Source organism: Dermacentor albipictus, chromosome 1 (assembly GCF_038994185.2).
Source record: "Dermacentor albipictus isolate Rhodes 1998 colony chromosome 1, USDA_Dalb.pri_finalv2, whole genome shotgun sequence".
Taxonomy (NCBI): domain Eukaryota; kingdom Metazoa; phylum Arthropoda; class Arachnida; order Ixodida; family Ixodidae; genus Dermacentor; species Dermacentor albipictus.
The window spans coordinates 316,130,177-316,152,123 of record NC_091821.1 but is presented as its reverse complement, the minus strand read 5'-3'; the positions used below and the strand labels follow the sequence as shown (position 1 = coordinate 316,152,123).

The following is a 21,947-nucleotide window of genomic DNA, read 5'->3' as shown; positions in this document are numbered from 1 at the left end:
TCTCCGCTAGTAATAAACCTTTCTCTACCATAATAAATGCAACTGAAGTTTTGTAAAAGTACTCCACCGTCAGCTCTGTGAGGTGGTCCTACTCTGCTCGGTGCACACAGCATCCGAGTTGACGGTGCCCACCGTCCCAGACGGTGTGGGAGCGCCCGTTGCCAGGCCGCAATACCAGTCAGCCCGTAGTGGCACCCGTGGCCCGCGGCCACCCGGCTCCCAGAGCCGCGACTTCATCAGTCAAAGAGATAGAAGAAGCTATTTACAGAAGAAATTCGGACCACCCACGAGGCTTCCGTACTCACTCGCTTCAGGCTCGCGAATGCTCCGCGGGCGCTAAGCCTCGCTCTCCCAGGATGCAGACCACGTGGCTCTCGTACTGACGAATGTCATTAAAAAAACACTTGCGAAAAGGTTTAGCATGTTGACATGTTCAAACGCAGTTCAGCCACTGTCGCCTCGCTCAAGAAAGCACGCCGCCAACTCTAGCGATCAAAATCCACGCTAGCCCTACGCTTCGGTTCAAACAAAGGTCTCGAACGAAGCAAAACTGTTAAATCTATCGTCCGATGCCCTAAGAGGTCCACGTTGGGCAGCCAGATATGGGTTTCTCACACCCGCTCTTGGGACAAAGGAACGACGACACAGTAGTGCAAACAATCACAAGGGCATTTATTGCACCTTTCAGGGATCAATGCCTGCTAGCCGAGTTGCTATCCACAAAACATGCCGATGGGCGCGCGACAAATCAAGGAAGTCCGACTCACCGCGACCAGATTGCGAGCGAATATGTTCGCCCCATGCTGGGTCCCAACGCCTGGTCGTTCGCGCGTACGGTCACGCGAACGGTGGCGCGTTCGAAGGCAGGCCACGCGAGGCGGTCTCGCAGAAGCATGGATCGGCGCCCGCGCGGTACGTCCGCGCCGCTTGACGATCTCGAACCCAAGAAAGCGAGCCTTCCTTTCCCGCGCCCAAGTAGCACCGCCTGTAGGCGGCGTCAGCAGCGTAACACACGCGCCATCTCTCGTACGGCGCTTCAACCACTCCGACCGCCGCGGGCGCCAGGCCACGCGGCGAAGCCGCCCTGCAGGAGACGAGCTATGCAGAAAAACTAGATCTCAGGGGACGCGTGATAGTCACGCATCCCCACAGGCTTTGGCCACACGCTCTGCTTTTCACATTTCATGTGCCCTCAGTGGTACATCTGCTCAGGCACACTAATGCCACAGTTACCACCATTCTCAGCGAGTAGCTGGTGACCTTGTTTGAAATGTTTTATTAACATGTATATGTCAAAATATAAATTGCAACACTCATGAGCTATCTTTCTTATTAAGCCGAAATCATTAAATGGCTCATGGATAGAAAAATCCATTGTCCGGTGTTAAGGCACCAAAATAGGGCCTCGAACCCTCGACCTTTGGTGTTAAATAGGGTGAAGTGAATTAAGGCACACTTCATTAACATAGAGTTAATAGGGCACTCTAACCCACATCCTTTGGTGGGAGTCAAACCCACTTGGAGATATGGGCAAACCCGCCATATCTCCAAGTATGATCCCAATTGATGTTGTGAAGGTTGAGAGTGGAACATACGACCTTTGGTAGGAGTTGAACCGTTGTCCTTTGGTGGGAGTCAAACACACGGCCTTTGGTGTTGGTGCAAATTTAAGGCACTCGTACCCATGACCCAACATGGAGGTATGGGCAAACTGGCCATATCTCCAAGCTTGTTTCCAATCAACATGGTGAAAGTCGAGAGGCGAACCCACTACCATTGGTATTAATTAAGGCAAAGTTAATTAGTGTAGATTTAGTGAAGTCATTCGAACACATGACATTTTGTGTTAATTACAGCAAAGTTAACTACGGCACACTTAATTAAAGTAGTTAATTAAGACACTGCAACCCTCAATCTTTGGTGGGAGTCAAACCCACAGCATATGGTGTTAATTAGGACAACGTGAACCAATTACTGCACATGTTAATTAGGGCAAATTTAATAAAGGCACAGGTAATAAAGGTAAAGTTAAGGCACTCGAACTTCCAACCTTTGGTGGGAGAAAACAAGTAATAGGAAATGCACTCGAATGACAATGACAAGTAATTTAATTAATCTCTCGTGAGTGCCCAGGCTTCTGCTTTCCACCTCTTTAGTGTATGCTAAAGTGACTGTCAACTTTTATATATAGTCCTAGCGCTTATCAAAATGTGAAAACTGGGCTCACAAAATCGTAGATGTGTTTGGATCCTTATAAATTTTAACGAATCCTGCTATGGCTACATGAAAAAAGTGAGTTCAGTAAGCACTAGGTAAAGCACACAAGTGAGACCTACTATGCCATATCAACATTACTTTTTATTTATACAATTGATAAAGCTTTATTGCAAGATTGATTGGCACCCAGCCATGCACATGTGTGAAAACATTCATTGCAGGTTCTAGCTGTGCACAGACAGGTTAAAGGTGGATCTTAAAAAAAAAATTGAATGTCAATAAAAAATTCTTGAGAATTCAACTTGACTAAAACAAAAGTAAAGAGAAAAGGATGTCAATGTTCAGAAAATGGCTAGCAATCACAATGCCACAGTTATATTTAAAAAATAAAACTGATTAGTAGGAGGTAATAATAGCATACTAAGGAATGACGAAAAGGGTATGACATGCGTGCCAGCAGCTGCTTCTGGAGCCATGAGATTCAGGGTAGAAAGCCAGTACTTTCTAGCTATCTTTAAAAATGCATACTAAAAGAAAATCCACACAAGCAGAATCCTGAGGCAGAATGTTCATCTTGACAAGCTACTTGCTTAGGCAACTTCTCACACCACGAAAGTGCCAAAAGCATAATGCTGCTAGAGACTATGAAATAAACATTGCAAATGAGAAATATCTCTTACGCTTGAAGAGGAGCACTAGAAACCAAGTGATACAAAAACCAAGTGATGTCTGAAAGTGAACTACCAAAATGTTACACTAAGGACATTTCTGTAGGCGCACCACAAGGCAAACAATTGTACCACAAATAGCAGTCAGAAGCACAGCGCTAAATCTCATTATGCAACTGTACAGCTAGTTCTGCCTAGTATATACATACTTGGGCCACAGTCAACCAAACAAAAGTCGAAAAGACACATCAATGAAGCACACTTCATGCTGCTCGCGCACGATAAATTACCTTGCACTTGCGTCGAGGTGCATGCTGATTTGATATCCGAGGCGATGTGAAGCCAAAGGTATTTCGAGTTCAGGCATCTTTCTTCTTTACAATCTGTCCAAATATATCAGCAAGTTAAAGATTACATATTTTTAACAGTCTACTAATAAATGTAATTAAAAAAGAAAGCGTTTGTGTATGAGAAAAAAAAATGACGTAACAGAATCCGAAAGCTTTGGCTTTTGAAGTGCAATGTCCAGCAGTATGTGCAGAGGTCATGCAAAATTGCTACTGATAACTGTGTTACAATAAATAAATGCGGTCATAACTGAAATTCTAGGCTTTAATACTTCAACTTGAATCTTTTCAAGATCAACAGATGAATATTTTGCAATTCAGGAAGACATTCTCCCTCTCGCAGCATGTCGAACATGTACATGATGGGGAACAGCAAAGTAAATGCCCAGTTCAGTGCTAGAACAGACAATAGTGCAATTTTTCCTCTCCCAGGATCTCATTGTTAGACATTAGAGACAATTTGCTTGTATTTCTGCGCCATGGTGCATTCATCTAGTCACATTGCACAATGTACAATTAATGTGCGGAAGATTTGGATGTGTAAGAGATATCCAAATCACAAGACATTCGACGTCCTTTGGATGACCCTTGACTGCCATGTACTAGTGGAACATTTCATTATTTTCATTTCATTTCATTATTTCATTAAATGTCTTGGATATTTGGTCTTTTATGGTACATCCAATCGATATTTGTGGTTTGCTGGGTTGTAGGAATTACCCTGACAACTTGTTCATTGCTCATTTGTACCTGCTTTCCTCGGTCATCATGCAGGGCAGTTCAACAGCTATGTGAACCTCAAGCTGCAAAATGTCAAGTCCACCACTGTAGCAGTGAAAGGCAGCAACCCAAGCTGGGAGCAGGATTTCATATTGTGAGTCATTTCTCTCTTTCTGCTTTGCCTATCTAGGTATGGCTGCAATTTTGTTTGATTATACAGTCGAATGCTTCTACAACAAGTGCCTCTACTGGAAAATGTCCTGTACAGGGTTGTCAAGATAATCCAAAGCTTTTTTACATTCAGCCTTGTAACAATGCAGGTAAGATAACCAGCTACATTAGCCTTGAGCTGCAATGTCATTCGGTGATGAATCATGTACCCGTAAGCACATAAGCACTCACTTGATGCTGAGCCACGAATACAACAAGTGGTTTCCAGTGCGTGAACGGCTTCATTCAAAGAAAATGCCCTAGAAATTATCGCATGGTTTGGCTTCAAGGGAATGCAAATTTACGATATTGCCAAGACTTTTAGGGAATGCGACAGGGAATACAAGAAGGTGTCACTGCTGGCCAAGCCAAGCACAGAAAGTGAACAGATTGCAAATGAACAGCATAATTCTGCCTGTGATTGAAGCAAAAAGTTAACCAAGACCCTGGGGTCAGCATGAATGACCTCGAAAAAGCATTGTGCTTGGGGAAGTCCACAATCAGTCTGGCAGTTCATTAAGACCTGCAGTACTCATCTTTTTTTCCAAGAAACTGCCAATTGTTGACTCAGAAGAATGTTAATGCCCAGTCTCTTCTGAACAACCTGAAGCACACTAGAGTTGGTGTCCTGAGATACTTTTTGAACAGGGAGAATGCCCTCTAAAACAGAAAGGTAAATTGCCAAAATGAGCACATGCATACCAGAACGCTACTGACATACCACGATCGAGCAGCTTTTCAGTCAGTTTTTCTTGACCCTGTGAGAAGTTTTATATGCTAGAGTTCCTTTTTTACCTATTATTTCTTTGTGAGAGGGGTAAAATGTTCCTATCACATATTTGAAGGTGCGATCCTGTGTTTTAGAACACAGCTGTTTGTGCTGATAAAAGGTCATGTTGTGTTACTGCTCCAGTACTTTTGAACAACACGAGTTGGTATATCTGATTTGAATGGCAGTTTTGTGCAGGTGACAAGGCACAGTGCACATTGAGCAGCCCCACATATTGCAGTTCAGCATACACATGGTGACATGTTTAGAACAGAACCCCAAAGTGACATAGCAACAAATGTGGCTCTGTGCTTTGTCTTCCCTGACAACAATGAAAATTTAAGATAAGTGTGTGCTGAAGGGCATGTAAACAGCTTTTCTTTCTAGCCCACTGGCACTGGCATAACATAGGCACTCACAGCAATTGTGGCATTAAATCATTGCATCAGCAAGCATGTTTCCTCTCCTGTTGCATGACATTAAATATCTTTCATGTTGGCTCCGAAGCTACGTGCTTAACGACTTAAGAATAGGAATAATTTGGCTTTATTGGTACAACATATTCTCTTGGTATGACATGTCCTTTCCTCAGTACACATTTTATTTGCACTATTTCCTTGCAATATCCACAACAACGTTGAAAAGGCACTAGGAAGGTAACACGCCACAGGGACACATTGTTGTGCTACTAAGCACAAGATCATGGAGTTTGATTCTCAAACATAGTGATGTGATGCCATTCCAGTGGGACCATAATCAAAACATGCTTGCTTACTGGTGCCTCCTAAGGACATCAAGTAGTCACGCATATTCTGAGTCCCTCCTCTGCAGTAATACTGTGCAGCTCAGATGTAACTTTGGTATGTGCGAATTTTCTCATTTATGATTATTAGGAAGGCCTGGGTGCTTAGTTGTTGGGGCAGCTGGTTTTTGTAATGAAGCCTGCATTTTACATGAGGGCCACTTTGTCATTTCAGTGAGACCAACAGGATGGATACCGGCTTGGTGATTGAGGTCTGGAACAAGGGGATGCTTTGGGACAAACTGATTGGATGCCAGTGGCTTCCGCTTATGGGCATCCAATATGCAACTGAGGTGAGTCGCACTGTTAGTGAGTTATGCAGGGCGTGAGAACTGTGTATGGGCACTGAGTGTACAAGAACTCTCAGACATAGCACATTGCAGGAACTGTGTGTTTAGACTTTTCTGTCATCAGAAACATTAAAGGCTCATTCACACCAGTGACTCAGAGATCTTGCTGCCAATTTGGTTGCAAACAGTATCTTTGGTCGAAAAGTATCAATTTTGGGAAGTGGCAGTCCTAGAGATAGCTTTTCGAGGGGGGGAAGAGGTGAGAGCTACCGAATCGCAAGGTGGGAGTGGAGAAAAGAGTGAAAGAAAAGCAAATTTTTTTCTTTGCAAAAAAAAGTGCAAGGTAGCTTTTATTTATTTTTTCCTTCTTAGGGTAGGGGGGGGAAGCAATGGAGGGCTGTAGGAGGCAAAAGAGGAGCAAGAATTCTTTCTTCAGCAAGCAAGAAAGACGACGTCACTTTGTTTACAACTTGATGCATTTATATAAACAGCAGCGTTTGTGAATCCATAGTGAAAGATTAAACCATTGTGGCTCCAATTGCTCATATTCCTTAATTACTCAACTGTACTGCCTTCATTATGGACAGCCTATGTTGCTTCTCAATGTAATGTACAGTGGCATAGCTTTGCGCCAGAACTTCAATAGCATAATACAATGCAAATTTTACTCACTTTTGGTGAGCCATTTATCGAATTGACTTCCATCTTTGCTGAAGAGTTCTTTGAAAGGAACACTGAAAAATTATGACTTTGGAGGCGGGGTGGGGGTAGGGATGGTCAATACTTTCTATAGTCCTCATAACGCGACACTTATCTTTAATTGATCACACTCGAGAATCAATGCTACCGGCAAACACAAGCATGGCTTCTTTAGGTTTTAGGAGATATATATCATTGGACGTTGCCATCGTGCTCGCCTCTGTAGGTCGCAGAGGCAAGAAGGCTAGTAGCTTCGAAAGAAACGAAAGTTTTCTGTCTCCTGACTGCTGCTTTTGGCTGGCATTTCTGTCGCTCAGAAGGCTGCTGAGATATCATAGCCACACTAGAGCGAAAATGCGATGCATGATGCCAGCGGCAGGACCTGCACTGCAGAAGCAGCTAGCTAATTTTTGCAGCATGGCGCACACCGCTGACAGAGGAGACCAATGAGAGCTATCACTTCAGTCAAATGATCCGCTGGATAACTCATTTTGCATTCACGTTTATCAGGTTTTGAGCTTTCAGGCCTTTATGCTGGCATGTGACTGCCACAGCAGCTAACTGCCCGTTGGTATGGCCTTATTGCTGCACCACTGTTTTATTGCCGGCAATGCAGCGCATGTGCTTTTTCTCTCGTTTGGCAGTGTCCTTATGATGGGCTCCCCAGTAAAAAGAATGTATTTCTTTTTTGCATTCCAAGTGTTCACACAAATAAATGGTACATGCGTGCGAAAACTATTTTCCAAAGAAAGTACTCAGGGTCACTGAGTAGTAGCAAAGTTATCGTCATCATTCAACAGGTTTTGCCTTTACTATTGCCAAACCCCCTCTACATGGCCAAGGTTCAGCAGTGAAGTAAATATACTGAACGGTGGAAATAGATTCTCTCCCGGTGGCTGGGTGTGGGTTGTGAGTAACTGTGACAGGTAGCTCTAAAGGTTACAGTTGTTGTTTAGCATTTTGCTGGCTTAATTGGGGTTTACTAGGCACCCCTAGATGTTAGGTCTACCTAAATATGATAAACACACGACTTTATTTATCTATTCCTGAGATAAGCACATGCATGCTGTAAAATTTGATTGATGGCTGGTGATTTGTCCCCCTCTATTCTCCATGCCCAGTCTTCCTTCCATTCATTGCATAATTGCGGCTTATCTAATGAGTCCTGAAAGAAGCCTTGGAATTCATGAATAGGGGAACATTATTGCAATGAAAACTCAAAGTGACTTTCTTAAAAGGGAAATAACTGATTAAAAGAAAATGAGACATCCACCCAATCGTAGCAATTGCTACAAAGGAAACCCATAGCGTTCCTCAAAAGAAAAGCCTTGCAATAGAAGAAAAATTTGTCCTGGTCAGGGACTCGAACCCAGGACCACCACCTTTTTGGGGTAGCTGCTCTACCATCTGAGCTAACCAGGCGTGGAAGATGGCAGGGCGAAGTCAAATTTGTCAACTCAAAGCAAAAGCAAGTGTTTGACGTAATAGTTCTTCACTTTTCTTCAAATGTGAGGCTTTTCTTTCGAGGAATTCACGTGGGTTTCCTCTGTAGCAATTGCTACGATTGGATGTATGTCTCATTTTCCCTTAATTAAAAGGAAACTTATTATGGTAAATAGCAAGAAAGCTTGTATTCCATTTACAATTTATTGGGATGTAAAAAGAAATAACCATTTTTAGGTATGTACAATAGCTGTACAGAATATTACCATCGCCGTCTCCAAGTTTGTCAAGACCACATAAGCATGCTGATTTCATAAGTGATTCAGCTGATAGCTATGGTAACAGTGTCTTCTAAAGTGCGTGTACTGACGTTATGCACAAATATTGTCAAATTTACCTAGTGTAGTCTTTAAATGCTCATCTTTCTTCAGATGTTGACAATATCAAAATCTATTATGTGTTCAACACAAAAACTAATCTAAATTACACTGGGTATGCTTGCACTGAGTCTGCATATTTGTAAACTGTGTTATCTATGAACATGCCAGACTGATCATTATGACAGGAAAGGGAACTTCAGCCAACTCTAATGCTTCATGTAGTTTTCGATACACATTGAATTTCCATTTGATGATACACGCTACAAGAAACACTGATGGCCTTTGGGCTTGTGTGCAGTACACACATCTTCCCAGCGTGTGACTCATGTTAAACTCCTGGCATTTGTCGCAGAAATAAATTAGGTTTCAGCAAAGGTGAGGCCACTGTGTCCTCTGATATGCCAAAGCAAACTTAAGTGCTTCTGTGTTGTGATGCCAATTAATGTATGACAGAAGCACATTAGTAATTGTTAGAAAACACTGACGTGACAAAGTGTCAGACCAAACATTATGCTGTCTGTACAGGAATGGCTTGTACAGATAAGAAAAAAAAGTCTTCCATTTTTATGTGTTTTCTTGTATTCCTCGGACTAGCTTTCTAAAAGAATGCTGCACAGGGTCACATGAAGGATTGTGCTCATCATGCTACTTGTGCCTCTAAAGTGCGGCAAAAGCTTCATAGATCTTAGCCTTTAGAAGAAGAAGAGACAGATAGAAAGTGAAAAGAAATTTTTCTGGCTGCTGCATTATAGCTGTTGTCAGAATTTAGTGAATGGCACTTCTAACCAAATTACTAACAAACGCAAAGGTGAAAAACATGAGTTAGAAGCTGTTGATAATTCTAGCTATTTGGTAAGTGAATCAAGTTTAAGATTTCCAGGTCCAATGTAATATTTATTTCTATGAATGCTTGCCATAGAATGCATAACATTGTGTGTGTGTGTTTCGTGTGTGTGTGTGTGTGTGTGTGTGCGTGTGTGTGTGTGTGTGTGTGTAAGACTGTTGTGTATGAAGTTAAGGTGTCTTTTGTGGTGTCTATGAATGTGTACTTAGTGATCATAGCTTGACAGGGCATGTAACGAAGGCTGACTTGCAGAAGATGGGAGCATTGTGATTGCAAGGCAGCGCAACTATATAATAATTGTCTAGCATCTGCTTCCTTCATTGGAAGGGGACAGTCAGGACATGTTGCTTTCAATGGAGTATGGCCACTTTTCTAACACATATAATTTCAGTGTAATACATATAATTTTTACTGGTCTCTCAGCAGCCCACTTTTTTTAACACCCATGATGCCAAAAATGAAATAGAGTGCTCCCGTTCAAAGCAAGTATAATATTACAAGGCTCATGTAGAAATTCTTCATTCATAGACAGAAACTGCACAGGCAATGGTTCACCCTTTAACAGCCAAGTTCTTTTTCTCTGACTGTGACCTAACTCCTTCGAGGTTCTTTTTGTGTGTTGTTTCAATGGACATTTCATGCTTTGTAGAAGCTAGTTTTCTGCCATTTTAGTATTTGTAAACACTTCATAAATTTCTTCTTCTATCATAGTCCATTTGGATGGACGTGCCACGCTGGTCATGGCCATGGCTGCCCTTCCAATACTCAGTCTTGGCTATTTTAACGCAAAAGCCATGGGCCCTGTGTCACATAAGGTCTGGCGTCGGCGTCTGGCATCCCACGTCCTGTGTCGATCTTTGTTTCAGCAACAATCATTTTGAACCACGCATACCCAACCATGCAGGCTCCTCCATGTAGTGCGAAAACGGTACTGAACTAATTGAATTTCTCAAGGCAAAATATGTCAGAAAAATCGTAAAGTACAATTACACACAACCTACAGACATGATAGCATCAGATTGTAATTTAAATATATGAGAAAACATAATTCTGTTACACGGAAACTCAAAACACAAACCCCTTTCGCGAATCTCAAAGGCCATATAGTGGTGCACCCGGTTCCTTGCAACAGCTCCTGATGGTGCTTGTTTCTGTCGCCTCGTGGCCCATGCAAGAGTCTGATTTTCTACCGAAAGCTTGCCTTCGTGCACAGCATTTGTTGCCAGAGTTTTCCAGTAAACATTACCGTTACATAAGCTGCAGTTGCCAGGAACTGGGAGAAGTAGTCGGGGATCTTTGAATGCTATTGCGTTCCACTCCTAAAGGCAAAGCTTAAGAGGAAGCTTTAGCTCGGGTGCTCCTATCTAAATACATGTGAAAGGAGAATTCGTTTCTCTCAACCACTGCACCAAATTTGGCGAGGTTTGTTGCATTTGAAAGCAAATCTTAAAATTTAGTGACTGTTGGTTCTGAATTGTTGATTTAGATCGGCAGCTTTTTATGAAATATTGGCAAAAATAAAACATTTACACAAAACAAAACAGCAATGAAAAATGATGTCATAATTCTGTGAATTGCATCTAATAGTACATCAAAAATGCATAAAATTGATATGTTACACATCTAAAAAAATTATTAGTAATATGAAAATACAGCTTTTGCAGAACCCTTGTACACAATGTAACAAATTCACGTAAGATACAAAATGACATATTGACTTTGTCCTCTTTCAATGATCTAATGGGTGCCATTTACAGTACTGCGACATCTCTCCTTAATGCAGAGCCATTAATTTGTGAACTTGGTGCTCCTATGTTTTATAAACTTGCGAATTTTTGAAAATATTTTAAACAAAATTTAGGCCCTAAATTGAAATTGTGCTTCCAACAGTCACTAGAATTTAACTTTCTCTCTCAAATGCAACACATCTCATTAAAATCAGCGCAGGGGTTATCTCAGAAAAACGTTTTTGCATTTTACATGTATTTCAGTAGGCCGTGTCAGAGTTGGGCCTGAGCTAAAGCTTCCTCTTAAGCATCCTCCAACTTTAATTTTTCTCTTGCCATTTCATGCTATATAGATCATTAGATCATATAGATCATATATCATTTCATGCTACACATAGAAACTAGTTCTTCGTGGTTGGCTTGTTCTGATTCATAATTGATCAAGTATTCATAAATCTGTACACCTACAAAAGTGCAGACGGACCTGCCACACTGGTTTGCCATGGATGCCCTGCCTTGACAAATTGACAGAGCACCAAGACATTTGCCTCAACTTACAAGATTTTTGTGTGTTAATGTCACCTTCCCATTAGATTGTACAACTGGCATGCAATGTTATCTTTTGCACAAGTTACTTCTGGAGAAATGGAGAGGGTGTACAAGATTTGGGTACAAGTTTTCTGGCTCTTATGTCCATAGATTATGGGCCAGGTGCACATAGATGTGAAAAAATGCAGAGTATTCATTAATTTTGTCTTTGCAGATATACCACAGCATCATGCCAGACCTTTTTCAAATCAAACTTAGTGATGAGTAGTGGCCATGAACTGTGCCAAAAATTTCCTCTTTTTAAAGAAAATTGTCATTTGTGCTATACAGTGTGTACAGATGCAAAGCCATGTTTGAAATCGTGATTTTTTGTACCAATTGTCTTGTGTAACGTCTGAAAAAAGATATGTATGGTAATAAGGCATGTCATCACCTTGCATTGTAGTGCGTGTCCATTTTCACCCCTGGCTTATGCATTTTTGTCTGTATAAATTTTAAGCCTGACTTATTGTGGCTGTTTGTTTGGCATTGCAGCATTTTTTAGAGCCACTTGCAGTTGTCATTTGGTTCTATTTTACTCACACTATTCATTGGTGCAGGTAGGGGAGGGGAAATGGCTTTCCCTTGATTCGGAGCTCATACTAGCTGATGGTGAAGTGCGTGGAACAAAGAACCCCACTGGGCACAGCATCTTGATTGAAGCACACTTTGAACTTCCCTATGGTAAGCCTTTTTGTGTGACCTGTGCATATTTGCATAGGATGTACTTTTTTCTATTTCTGCAACATTAGCACTCAAGTTGGGGAGCACAGCCCCTGCTCATTTGCAATGTAAATTTTGTTTTCCTTAAGCTCAAAATAACACAAATGCTCCAAATGGGGCACCCTTCCTTACGAGGCACTGTTCGTGTGCCTCTGGCTGCCTTGAATGCATGGCAACATGGATTTATGGCAAGTTAAAGCAAGAGGTGAAAGCACCTGTACAATACTCAGTCACAAACTTCAGAAAGGAAAGCAGAAGTGCAGAATGCATGTTAGTCTAGCAACCTTACACTCATGCTGAATCACTTGGGGCATATTGGCGGTGTCCATAACCATATCTTAATAATTCAATTTCTTTCTGTGCTTGTGGGCCCGACAGTTCCGTCACTGGCCACCTATGCAGGTGCAACTTTTCTCTTTCCCTTGGTGGTATCCATACACATGCGCTTTGTCCCATGCATACCACTTGGCAGACACGTACAGTGGCGTGTAATTAATGAGAGCTTTGAGAGAATATTTTGAGCTTATCACTTCTTGTTTTCACTCAAATTTTAGAACAAGAATACATTCTTCTTTTGTTTAAGAAAATGATCACTAGTACAGTACTAGTACAGTTGTTAGATACGGGACCGTTTCCTGAGCCTACTTCGAGTTCCCCAGGCCACATCGAATCGCACCACAGTTATTTAAGAAGCGCAGAAACACGGATGCCACATTCCTGAGGCACGGCACGTGCAAACAAGTTGGCGGACCCCACTTCGTGTGCAGTCGGTGGAGCCATTTGCTGCTTGGCTCTTCCCGAAAGTGAAGTGAAGGGAAGGGACTCTTCCGTCCTGGCACTGTTACGGGTAAAGTGGGTCCCGAAGAAAGACGGCTGTAATGCGCCATGACAACCTGGCAGCGTCGCCCCCTTCCCTCTATGGTGACGGCACTTTGCAGGTCAGCAAGGCAAGACCGCAGGGAGAAGAAAGCCCTCGGACAAACACCCGAGCAGCGACTCTCTTCGCCCGGTGTGACTCCATAGCACAGGCGCCTACCATTGGCTGAAAATGGCGTCGTCTGAGCGGGCTCGCCTATTGGCCGAACGTGACGTGTCATTGAGACACCGAAGGGCTTAAAAGACGAAGACCGAGAGCATTCCAGAGCATTCCTTGATTCATCTTTTTCGACCTTCTTGCGACGGGCTGCAGCGTCCGAGTTGCTGCCGGCCCGTAATGACTTTAAGACTGTTAATTGACTCTCACTGTAAATAATGTGAATAAACCTCCCAGAGTTTTCATCCCAATGTCCTCCTCGACTCCTACAACTGGTTGCTAGCGGTGGGATCGCCTCCAAATGCATCAACTGGTGGCAGCGCTACGGATCAATCTTTGTCGAGAGAAATCCTGAGGAACCCGGAACAGCGAAAAAGAGCCTTCGTCCAAAGGAGTCACGAGGAACCGGGAAGAGCGAAGAAGAGAGAGCCTTCATTGAAAGAGGTCCTAAGAAACTGGGAGTAGCGAAGAAGAGCGAGCCTTCGACCCAGGGAGTCGTGAGGAACCGGGAACAGCGGACCAATGAACAAGATGGCAGGGTGCTGCAACCGTAAGTGAGCGCGTGGTTTTTTTCCTTTTGATTCGCCAGACTCAAATGTTGTGTGTTCATTTTGATAGTTCTGGGAATCGGGAATTTGTTGCATTGTGTGTTTGCACAAATTAATTAAGGAAAACAGTTCTAACCACCAGTCGGGGCAGCTGCCATGGATCTTGGAAGGTTGACGAGGTTAGACTTGTTGGTGTGTGACGATTTGGGAGTTGAGGCGGACGAACAGATGAAAATGCCAGCTATCATAAAGGCGATTCAAGATAGTGGCAATGATGATAAAAGCATTGAGCTTGCTTGAGAGGTGATACAAGAACCACGGGAGCGTGAGCGTCGTGAACGTGAGCGAGAGCGTTGTGAACGTAAGAGTGAGCGTAAGCGTGAAGAATGCGAGAATGAACTGAAGCGTGAGCTTCAAGAACCTCCTCTTAGGTGTGAGCATCAAGAACGTCAGCGTGAGCGTCAAGAACGTGAGAATGAACACGAACGTGAGTATCAGGAACGTAAGCGTGAGCGTGAGCAAAAGTATGAGAGAGAGAAGGCAGCATTGTTAAAAGAGATACAGTATTGTGATCAGTTAATGGCACAGAGAGAACGCCTGTGTGAAAATTCTGTAGGCAGTACAGAGCACAAGAATGATGAAGTGTCTAGCAGATTTTCGCCAAAATCCGACGAGAAGAGTAGTGCCTGTGAGATTGGCTGCACATTCATGGGTGAAGGAAAAAGGCTAGCTGCTAACAATGCCTTAGTGGCAACAGAGGCCGTTAAAGGCCGCAGGGAGAGCGACGAGGTGCTGTGCCAACAGATGACTGTAGAGGCAGCTAGGCCAGCTGCGAACAAATTGGCACAGTTACCGCGCGTGTGCGTCGCTTGTAATGTTAGCGAGGTTGCTAGCGAAGAAAAGGGTACTGCTGACCCGACAAACGCGAGCACCCATGTCAGGTCAGATCTGCGTGCCGAAGTGATGTGCAAGCTGGACGACGCAGTTGAGAGTAGTTCTCAGGATGGCGAGCTCCATAGCTCAAGAGAGGACAACTGCATTGTTCAGGGATCGGTGCAGCTCTCCGCCAGTCTAAGTAGCCAGCCTAGACAGGGATGATTCAGTTAGTAATCATTCGGACTGTGCGCGTGAGACAGCGATCGATACCGACGCGCTGTGTGCTGATGCACAGCGTGAGCTGGGCAATGCAGTAGAGGGCAGTTCGCAAGAGTGCGAGTTGCATAACTCGAGTAAAGCCTGCTGCATTGTTCAAGAGTTGGTTGAGCTGTCCACCAGTCGAGGCAAAGTGAGAGTAGATTTAAATGTAAATCACTCAGACTGTGCGGGTAAGAGACCGATGCGGGCTGACGAAATGTGTAACGGCCAGCACGAGGCGCGAGAGAGCGACGTGAAAGAGAATTCATAGAAAAAGCGCCGCAGAAAGAAGCACCCTAAAGGTAGGAATGAGGTGACTAATGTAGCGCCGCCAAAGACGGCAAGAGACCCAAAAGGGCAGGGCGTGAGGAAAAGAAAGGTGCGGTCGTCACTGACGATGTTGACGCATCAAACACGTTCGAGCCACCGGTCAAAGGGGGACCGCGAAGCATGTTCTGCACGGACGCAGACAAAGGGCACGGGGCAGTTAAATTCCTCGTCGTTCTGTCGTTCTCTTCGAAGCTCAGCGTGCAGTACGAAGAAGCGCAAGATGGAAAGACGAGACCAGACCGGGAGTAGGGATGCGGTCACTTGAGTTTGTGAGGAAAATAGGGCGCCAGGACGCAAATTGACAGGGGACTGTAACGTCTTGAGTCAGCCCTTTTGTTGTTTCTCGGCAGCCAGAATAGCTTTCAAACCGCGACCACCTCGGGTATGGCTCAAAAGTATGAGTCAGTCGAAAATGTTTGGAATGGGAGGCCAAGAGCGCGTCCGTAGAAATGAAGTGTTTTGTTTTTTATTTTGAGCATCGGAAAGTTTTCGCAATTTGAGACTAGGATTTCTTTCAGTGTGTAAGGTTTGAGCTTTGTTTGTGTTTTCGTTTGAGAAGCTCCGAGATTTGAAAGATGAGGTTTATGTAAACATGTAGTATCGTGAGGTGTTCATTAATAAGTATATAGGCTTTCAAATTTTTGCGTGTAAGTAACCTGACTGTCAAGGTTATTGTTGAGAGGCCTATCGTAACGCGCGTGTTATTTAACCTTCTTTTTTATGCGTTTTTTATTTTCTAAGGTTAAGCGCGTAGATTTTCAGTTAGTGCATCATTTGCACTGAGAATCGTTCTTAGTTTCCTTAGCGCGTGTCCTGTGTGGACGGAAGGAAGCAGATTTATGACTGGGTTGCTCGTGTGTGTTGAGGGCAGCCGTATTCTGACTTCTTTAGTGAGCGTGCCTGGAACTAGTTATTAGAAGATGCATTATTTTAAGGGTTCTGCGGAGTGCTAAGTCCCACAAGTTTAATTGCTCGTTTAGGTTACGTGTCCTGTAGGGACTAAAGAAAGACACGTGTGTAGGCGTAATGAAAAGTTTGCCTACGACGCAAGTACGCGTTCTGATTAGTGACTACAAGGCTAGCGTGCTTGTGATTACGTACTTGTGAAGTGGACCAGACTGTTCCGTGGCACCAATACGTGCGATAAGTACGCCACTGCGATAGGTTGAAAACATGCTGTTCGTGTAGTTAGGCCACTTAAGTTATGATCGGCTGTTTTCACTGTTTGTTTGCAACGGCAATGACCCATTGTTTTGCTACAACAATAGCACTCTGGTCTTGTCGGCATTTGGGGACAAATGGATAGCGGTTTGGAAAGGTGGTTGGAACTGCTTTGTCAAAAGTGTGGAAATAAAAGATCAGGGTTCATTTTGACTCAGTAATAGCCTGGCGTGTCAGGGGTGAAGAGCCTGCGCTTACGCGTGGTGCAGTGCTGTGTTTTTTGTTTATTTGACGTACGTTCTCCAGGCCCCAGGATCCTGAAGTTCGTCAAACGAGGCTCGACACCAGTACCCTGCAGGTTCTCTCAGCGTTCCTCATGGCCAGCGAACTGAGTTCCCCGGCCATTCCGAACTTTTGGGGCGAGAACGAGCTGTTAGATACGGGACCGTTTCCTGAGCCTACTTCGAGTTCCCCAGACCACATCGTATCGCACCACAGCTAATAAAGGAGTGCAGAAACACGGATGCCACATTCCTGAGGCACGGCACGTGCAAAGAAGTTGGCGGACCCCACTTCGTGTGCAGCCGGGGGAGCTATTCACTGCTTGGCTCTTCCCAAAAGTGAAGGGAAGGGACTCTTCCATCCTGGCACTGTTGCGGGTAAAGTGGGTCCCGAAGAAAGACGGCTGTAATGCGCCGTGACAACCTGGCGGCGTCGCCCCCTTCCCTCTATGGTGACGACGCATTGCAAGTCAGCAAGGCAAGACCGCAGGGAGAAGAAAGCCCTCGAACAAACACCCGAGCAGCGACTCCATCGCACGGGCGCCTGCCATTGGTCGAAAATGGCGTCATCTGAGTGGGCTCGCCCATTGGCCGAACGTGACATGTCATCAAGACACCGAAGGGCTTAAAAGACGAAGACCGAGAGCATTCCAGAGCATTCCTTGATTCATCTCTTTCGAGCTTCTTGCGACGGGCTGCAGCGTTCAAGTTGCTGCCGGCCCGTAATGACTCTAAGACTGTTAATTTACTCTCACTGTAAATAATGTGAATAAACCTCCCAGAGTTTTCATCCCGACGTCCTCCTCAACTCCTACACAGTGCACTAGTACCTTGTTATAATAAAGTAACATTCGGCACAAAAATATCTTCATTATATCTGATATTCATTATAAGCATACAGACTGACACTGATGAAACCGCCACTTTTTTAAAATCTGGTATACGTAAAAAAAACACACGCTTGATGCCGTGTGTTTTTTGCGGCCTTGATCCCGTGGCCAGCAAGGGATCTCCTGCAGATATTGATGCTGAATTGCCAGCTTGCTGTGTCAATATATGGAATGGGAAGAGCAGTAAATTACTTGCACACACTTCACACTTTCTAATATGCAGACGTATTATCCGTGTGATCACACGGGGTCAGCACATTGGCTTGCTGGTTGAAGTTTAACCAAGCAGGCCACTGGCCAAAATATAGATGCATGTTATGTGCCATTTCAAGTTGGTTTTGCTGAGTCAGGTCTATGTTGTATATATGTTGTGTCAAGTCACTGGTCATTCACTGGCCATTTTTTTTAACATAGATGGGGCCACAGATAGACCTGAACTCCGCTGCTATGGTTGTTGGTCTAACCCATGCGTGCATGTTTGATTTCAGTCTCTATTGTTAAGGGCTACTGGTATGAACATGTTGATAGCAAGCTTGCCATCCAGTCAGCCAGCTGTTGGCAAGTTTTTATCACAGCAGTACAGCCTAGGCTGCCAAGCCTAGAATCGCCAAAGTTGCAGTTTGTTGTCGAGTCAACATCATAGCAGCATTGTTGTACTTGCCAGTATGTTTGCAGCATCATGAATGCAGATCATGTCTGCAACATTAAGTGGCACATCATGCAGTGCCTGAAATTTCAGTTGCTGTTATGCATCGGCTTCATGTGTAGGTAGCAGTAACACAAGAAAGAGCAAATAATTGCACAGGTCGGAAAGATTTGATGTATGAAAAAAATTGATGTAGGTATGGAAAGTAGGTTGGTAACTATTTCTGACATTTTTGCTACCAGAATACTTATTTCAAGCTGCATGAAAACAAACATTTTCTGAAGCAAGACTGCGAGTCGGCCTAGTTGGAACAAATTCATCTTAAAACTTAAAACTTATTGTGCGCAACAAACAGGGACGAAGAATAGAAGAAACACAAGGAAAGCGCTTGTCCTTGTGTTTCTTCTATTCTTCGTCCCTGTTTGTTGCGCACAATAAGTTTGAAAACATTTTCTTCACTATAACTGATACCATTTAGAATCCTGCATTTCCCATGTTGTTATAGCAGGAGAAGGCTCCACTGAAAAGAGCATCACCTATTATATCTTAGATTTTTGTCATTATAGCCATAGTTAGTTATATCCATGTTTGTTATATGAAGTTTCAACTGTGTTAATAATTCCAGTTCTTAAGCACGCATAAAAGAGTGCCAGAAGTTATGGCACTAGTAGGATGAAGCAGTGCCGGTGTAACATGGGTGGTCTCACTGGTTGTCGAAGCTGTTAAAGGGGCACTGATGTGATAATTTTTAATATTCATTTCTTGTGTTAAATGAGTGAAAGGCTTAGAACTCTAAACCTGGAAAGGCAGTGCCATTAACTGCATTGCTACCACATGGCTCTATGTCTAGTTTGGCTCTGAGTGTATTGGCCTGAAAATTTCTGCAACAGATAGTACCAACAATGCAAATGTAATACATATGTTGCCTCCACAGATTCACAAGTTTGCATTCTTTTAATCTTGTTTTGGTGAATGAGTAAGGTTACTGTAGGGCTGATTTTCCATCAGCACAGCTGGTTTTTTCCTCTCAATGCTGGCTGCTGGTTTCCCAGTTTTCTGGGTCTCCCAAAATCAACACATTATTTGCTAAAACACAAGCACCCTGTCACATGTTCATAGTACATGGACTAAATTGTCGCAAAGCAGATTAATTTTATTAATTTGTGCTTTTTTGTACTTTCATATTTTATTGTCATCTAGACTTCTACATCTTGCTGGATTGTTTGTAGGCTGCTAATATTCATTACGAATAAATCATTTGCAACAATACCAGCACAGAGATTTTAAAAGTGTACCAAATGTTATATAAAACCTTAGAGTAAATTTAGATTTGGCAAAATTTGAGTTCTGCATATTGGCGCATTATAGATTTGCAATTTGTTTGTATTCATACAGTTTTTAAAATCCCCTCTTCTTATTTTGTGTCTTCTTATTCTGCAAAGGTGACAGCTCTATGAATAAGTGAAGCAGAACCATATGTAGCTAAATTAATTTATCTGTAGCATACACTAACTTACATGATTCTGGTTGTGATGCCTTTGAAATAATGGTTAATGGTGTTGCCGGAAGAAACATTAATAAAACAAGGGAATAATTTACAAAGGTGTGAGGCAACGCACAATACGCTACATTCAAGGTATACTTTAGTAGTACAATTAATATTGCAGAACCTTTCAAAGTGCACTGTTGCTTCTCTGTACAGCTTTGCATGGCTGTGGTGTTGTTTGTGGCCATTACATTTTAGAGCACTCAATCAATAAGAAGGGCAAAAGATAACCCTGCCGGAACCTACCTCCTTGTATAGAAGATATTGGCATTGCGAAAATGCCCTTGCTTATCCATCTTTCTTTAATTAATTTTTTTCAACCATAATTAGAACCTTGTCGCAGTTTATTTCGATGGAACCACTTACTTACTGCATTATCCCTTCATGCACTAGTAAGCAGCATACACATGTTATTCTGTTTGTACACATTGTGGCTTAGTGTTTTCTCATTAATTGAGTACAGCATGGTGCTATAGTGGGAACAGACAGAACAAGTGCTGTGTTGCAACTGCAGATGTCTGTTGATAAGAATGTGTGATAAACAATCAAGCTGGTCATGTGTGTACATAACAAACAGTAAAGCTGTACGTGTGTACAAACTATACTTGGTATTTCTTTTGAATTGCCTGTGCTGGGCTGTGAGGATTGCTGACTTTTTCTTTTCTTTTGCTGGTGCTTATAGATCTCCAGGATGACACACCTGAGTTGCAGGAGAAGCTGGAAATGCTCAATAGCATCATGGACCAGGAGGTAAGACCATTTCACTTTCTGTCGATTGCTTGATGCAGCATTCAGTTCATTTGTCTATTTAGATTGGGACGCATTCTTATTGAGCATATACCATTTTCAAGTGCTTTCAATACCTGTTCATTATTTCACAAATAATGTTTCAGTAGGGGCCAAAAGGATGCTGCCTGTTGTTATATTTGAAAAAGAAGTGTTTAAAGCAGTTCTCTATGCAAATTTTAAATTAATTGAAGCACCTTTATAGGTATTCTGGTAAAAAGGTACTTTGACATTTCCCTTTTTGTGGTACAAGGACATTTGGTGTGATGTTATCTACTTTAATTGGAGAATTGCAGAAATACTGCATGAACATACTCAAATGCACACCCACACTCAAGAAAAGATAAAGCAGCTTGGGGTACTTTGTATAGGTCAAAGAGGCTCATCTCATGTCAAAGAGATATCGACATAGTTGTTCTGCAGAATCCCACCAGGTGAAGAGAATTAATAAATGGAAAAAGAGACACCCACCCAATTGTAGCAATTGCTACTAAAGAAACCCATATGGGTTTGTTGAAAGAAAAGTCTCCCACTTGAAGAAAAATTCGCCCTGGTTTGGGACTTGAACCCAGGACCACTCGCACTCTGGGGCAGCCGCTCTAGCATCTGAGCTTACCAGGCAGCTAGCAGATGGCAGGGCGAAGTCAAACTTATCAACAACTCAAAGCAAAGGCAAGAGTTTGACATAATAATTCTGTGGAAACCCACAAGGTGGAGAAAATTAATAAAGGGAAAATGAGACACGTACCCATTTTTTTGCAGCAATTCCTTTGTAGCAATTGCTATGATTGAGTGGGTGTCTCATTTTCTCTTTGTCAAAGAGATATGTAATCAGTTCACTTTTTCTTTGCTGCTTGAAGCACGGATCAACACCCAAAGGGACATGCATGCCTCGCAAATAAACTACAGTGTGCTGCACTTTTGGCATCTTCTGCATCAACTTTTGACAGCAGATACAAATCGTTTGTAATAAGCCTGCTGTCGTTGGTCACATGGTACTTATCTGCAGTAAGCAGTAAAAATATTTTTCAGTGTTTGCTGTATGAGTTTCGCCCAAAAAGTGGGGATAATCTACAGCATTATTTTGCTAAGATTTGCGGATTTCTTGATATCTTGTAGCAACACAGAAACTGAAATTTGCCATAGTGGAACAATAATTTTGACC

General features: G+C 43.0%; 1 protein-coding gene across 2 annotated transcripts in view; it reads left to right on the top strand.

The window, feature by feature from the left end:
* The window catches only part of LOC135904322 (protein unc-13 homolog B-like), a 405,600-nt gene that overhangs the window by 9,112 nt on the left and 374,541 nt on the right, over positions 1–21,947 (top strand). For both annotated transcript variants that reach the window (XM_065434988.2, XM_065434979.2), the window contains exons 3-6: positions 4,007–4,106; positions 5,909–6,026; positions 12,265–12,388; positions 20,679–20,746. In XM_065434988.2, coding sequence (XP_065291060.1) covers positions 4,007–4,106; positions 5,909–6,026; positions 12,265–12,388; positions 20,679–20,746 — 410 coding nt within the window. The remainder of the gene's footprint in view (positions 1–4,006; positions 4,107–5,908; positions 6,027–12,264; positions 12,389–20,678; positions 20,747–21,947) is intronic.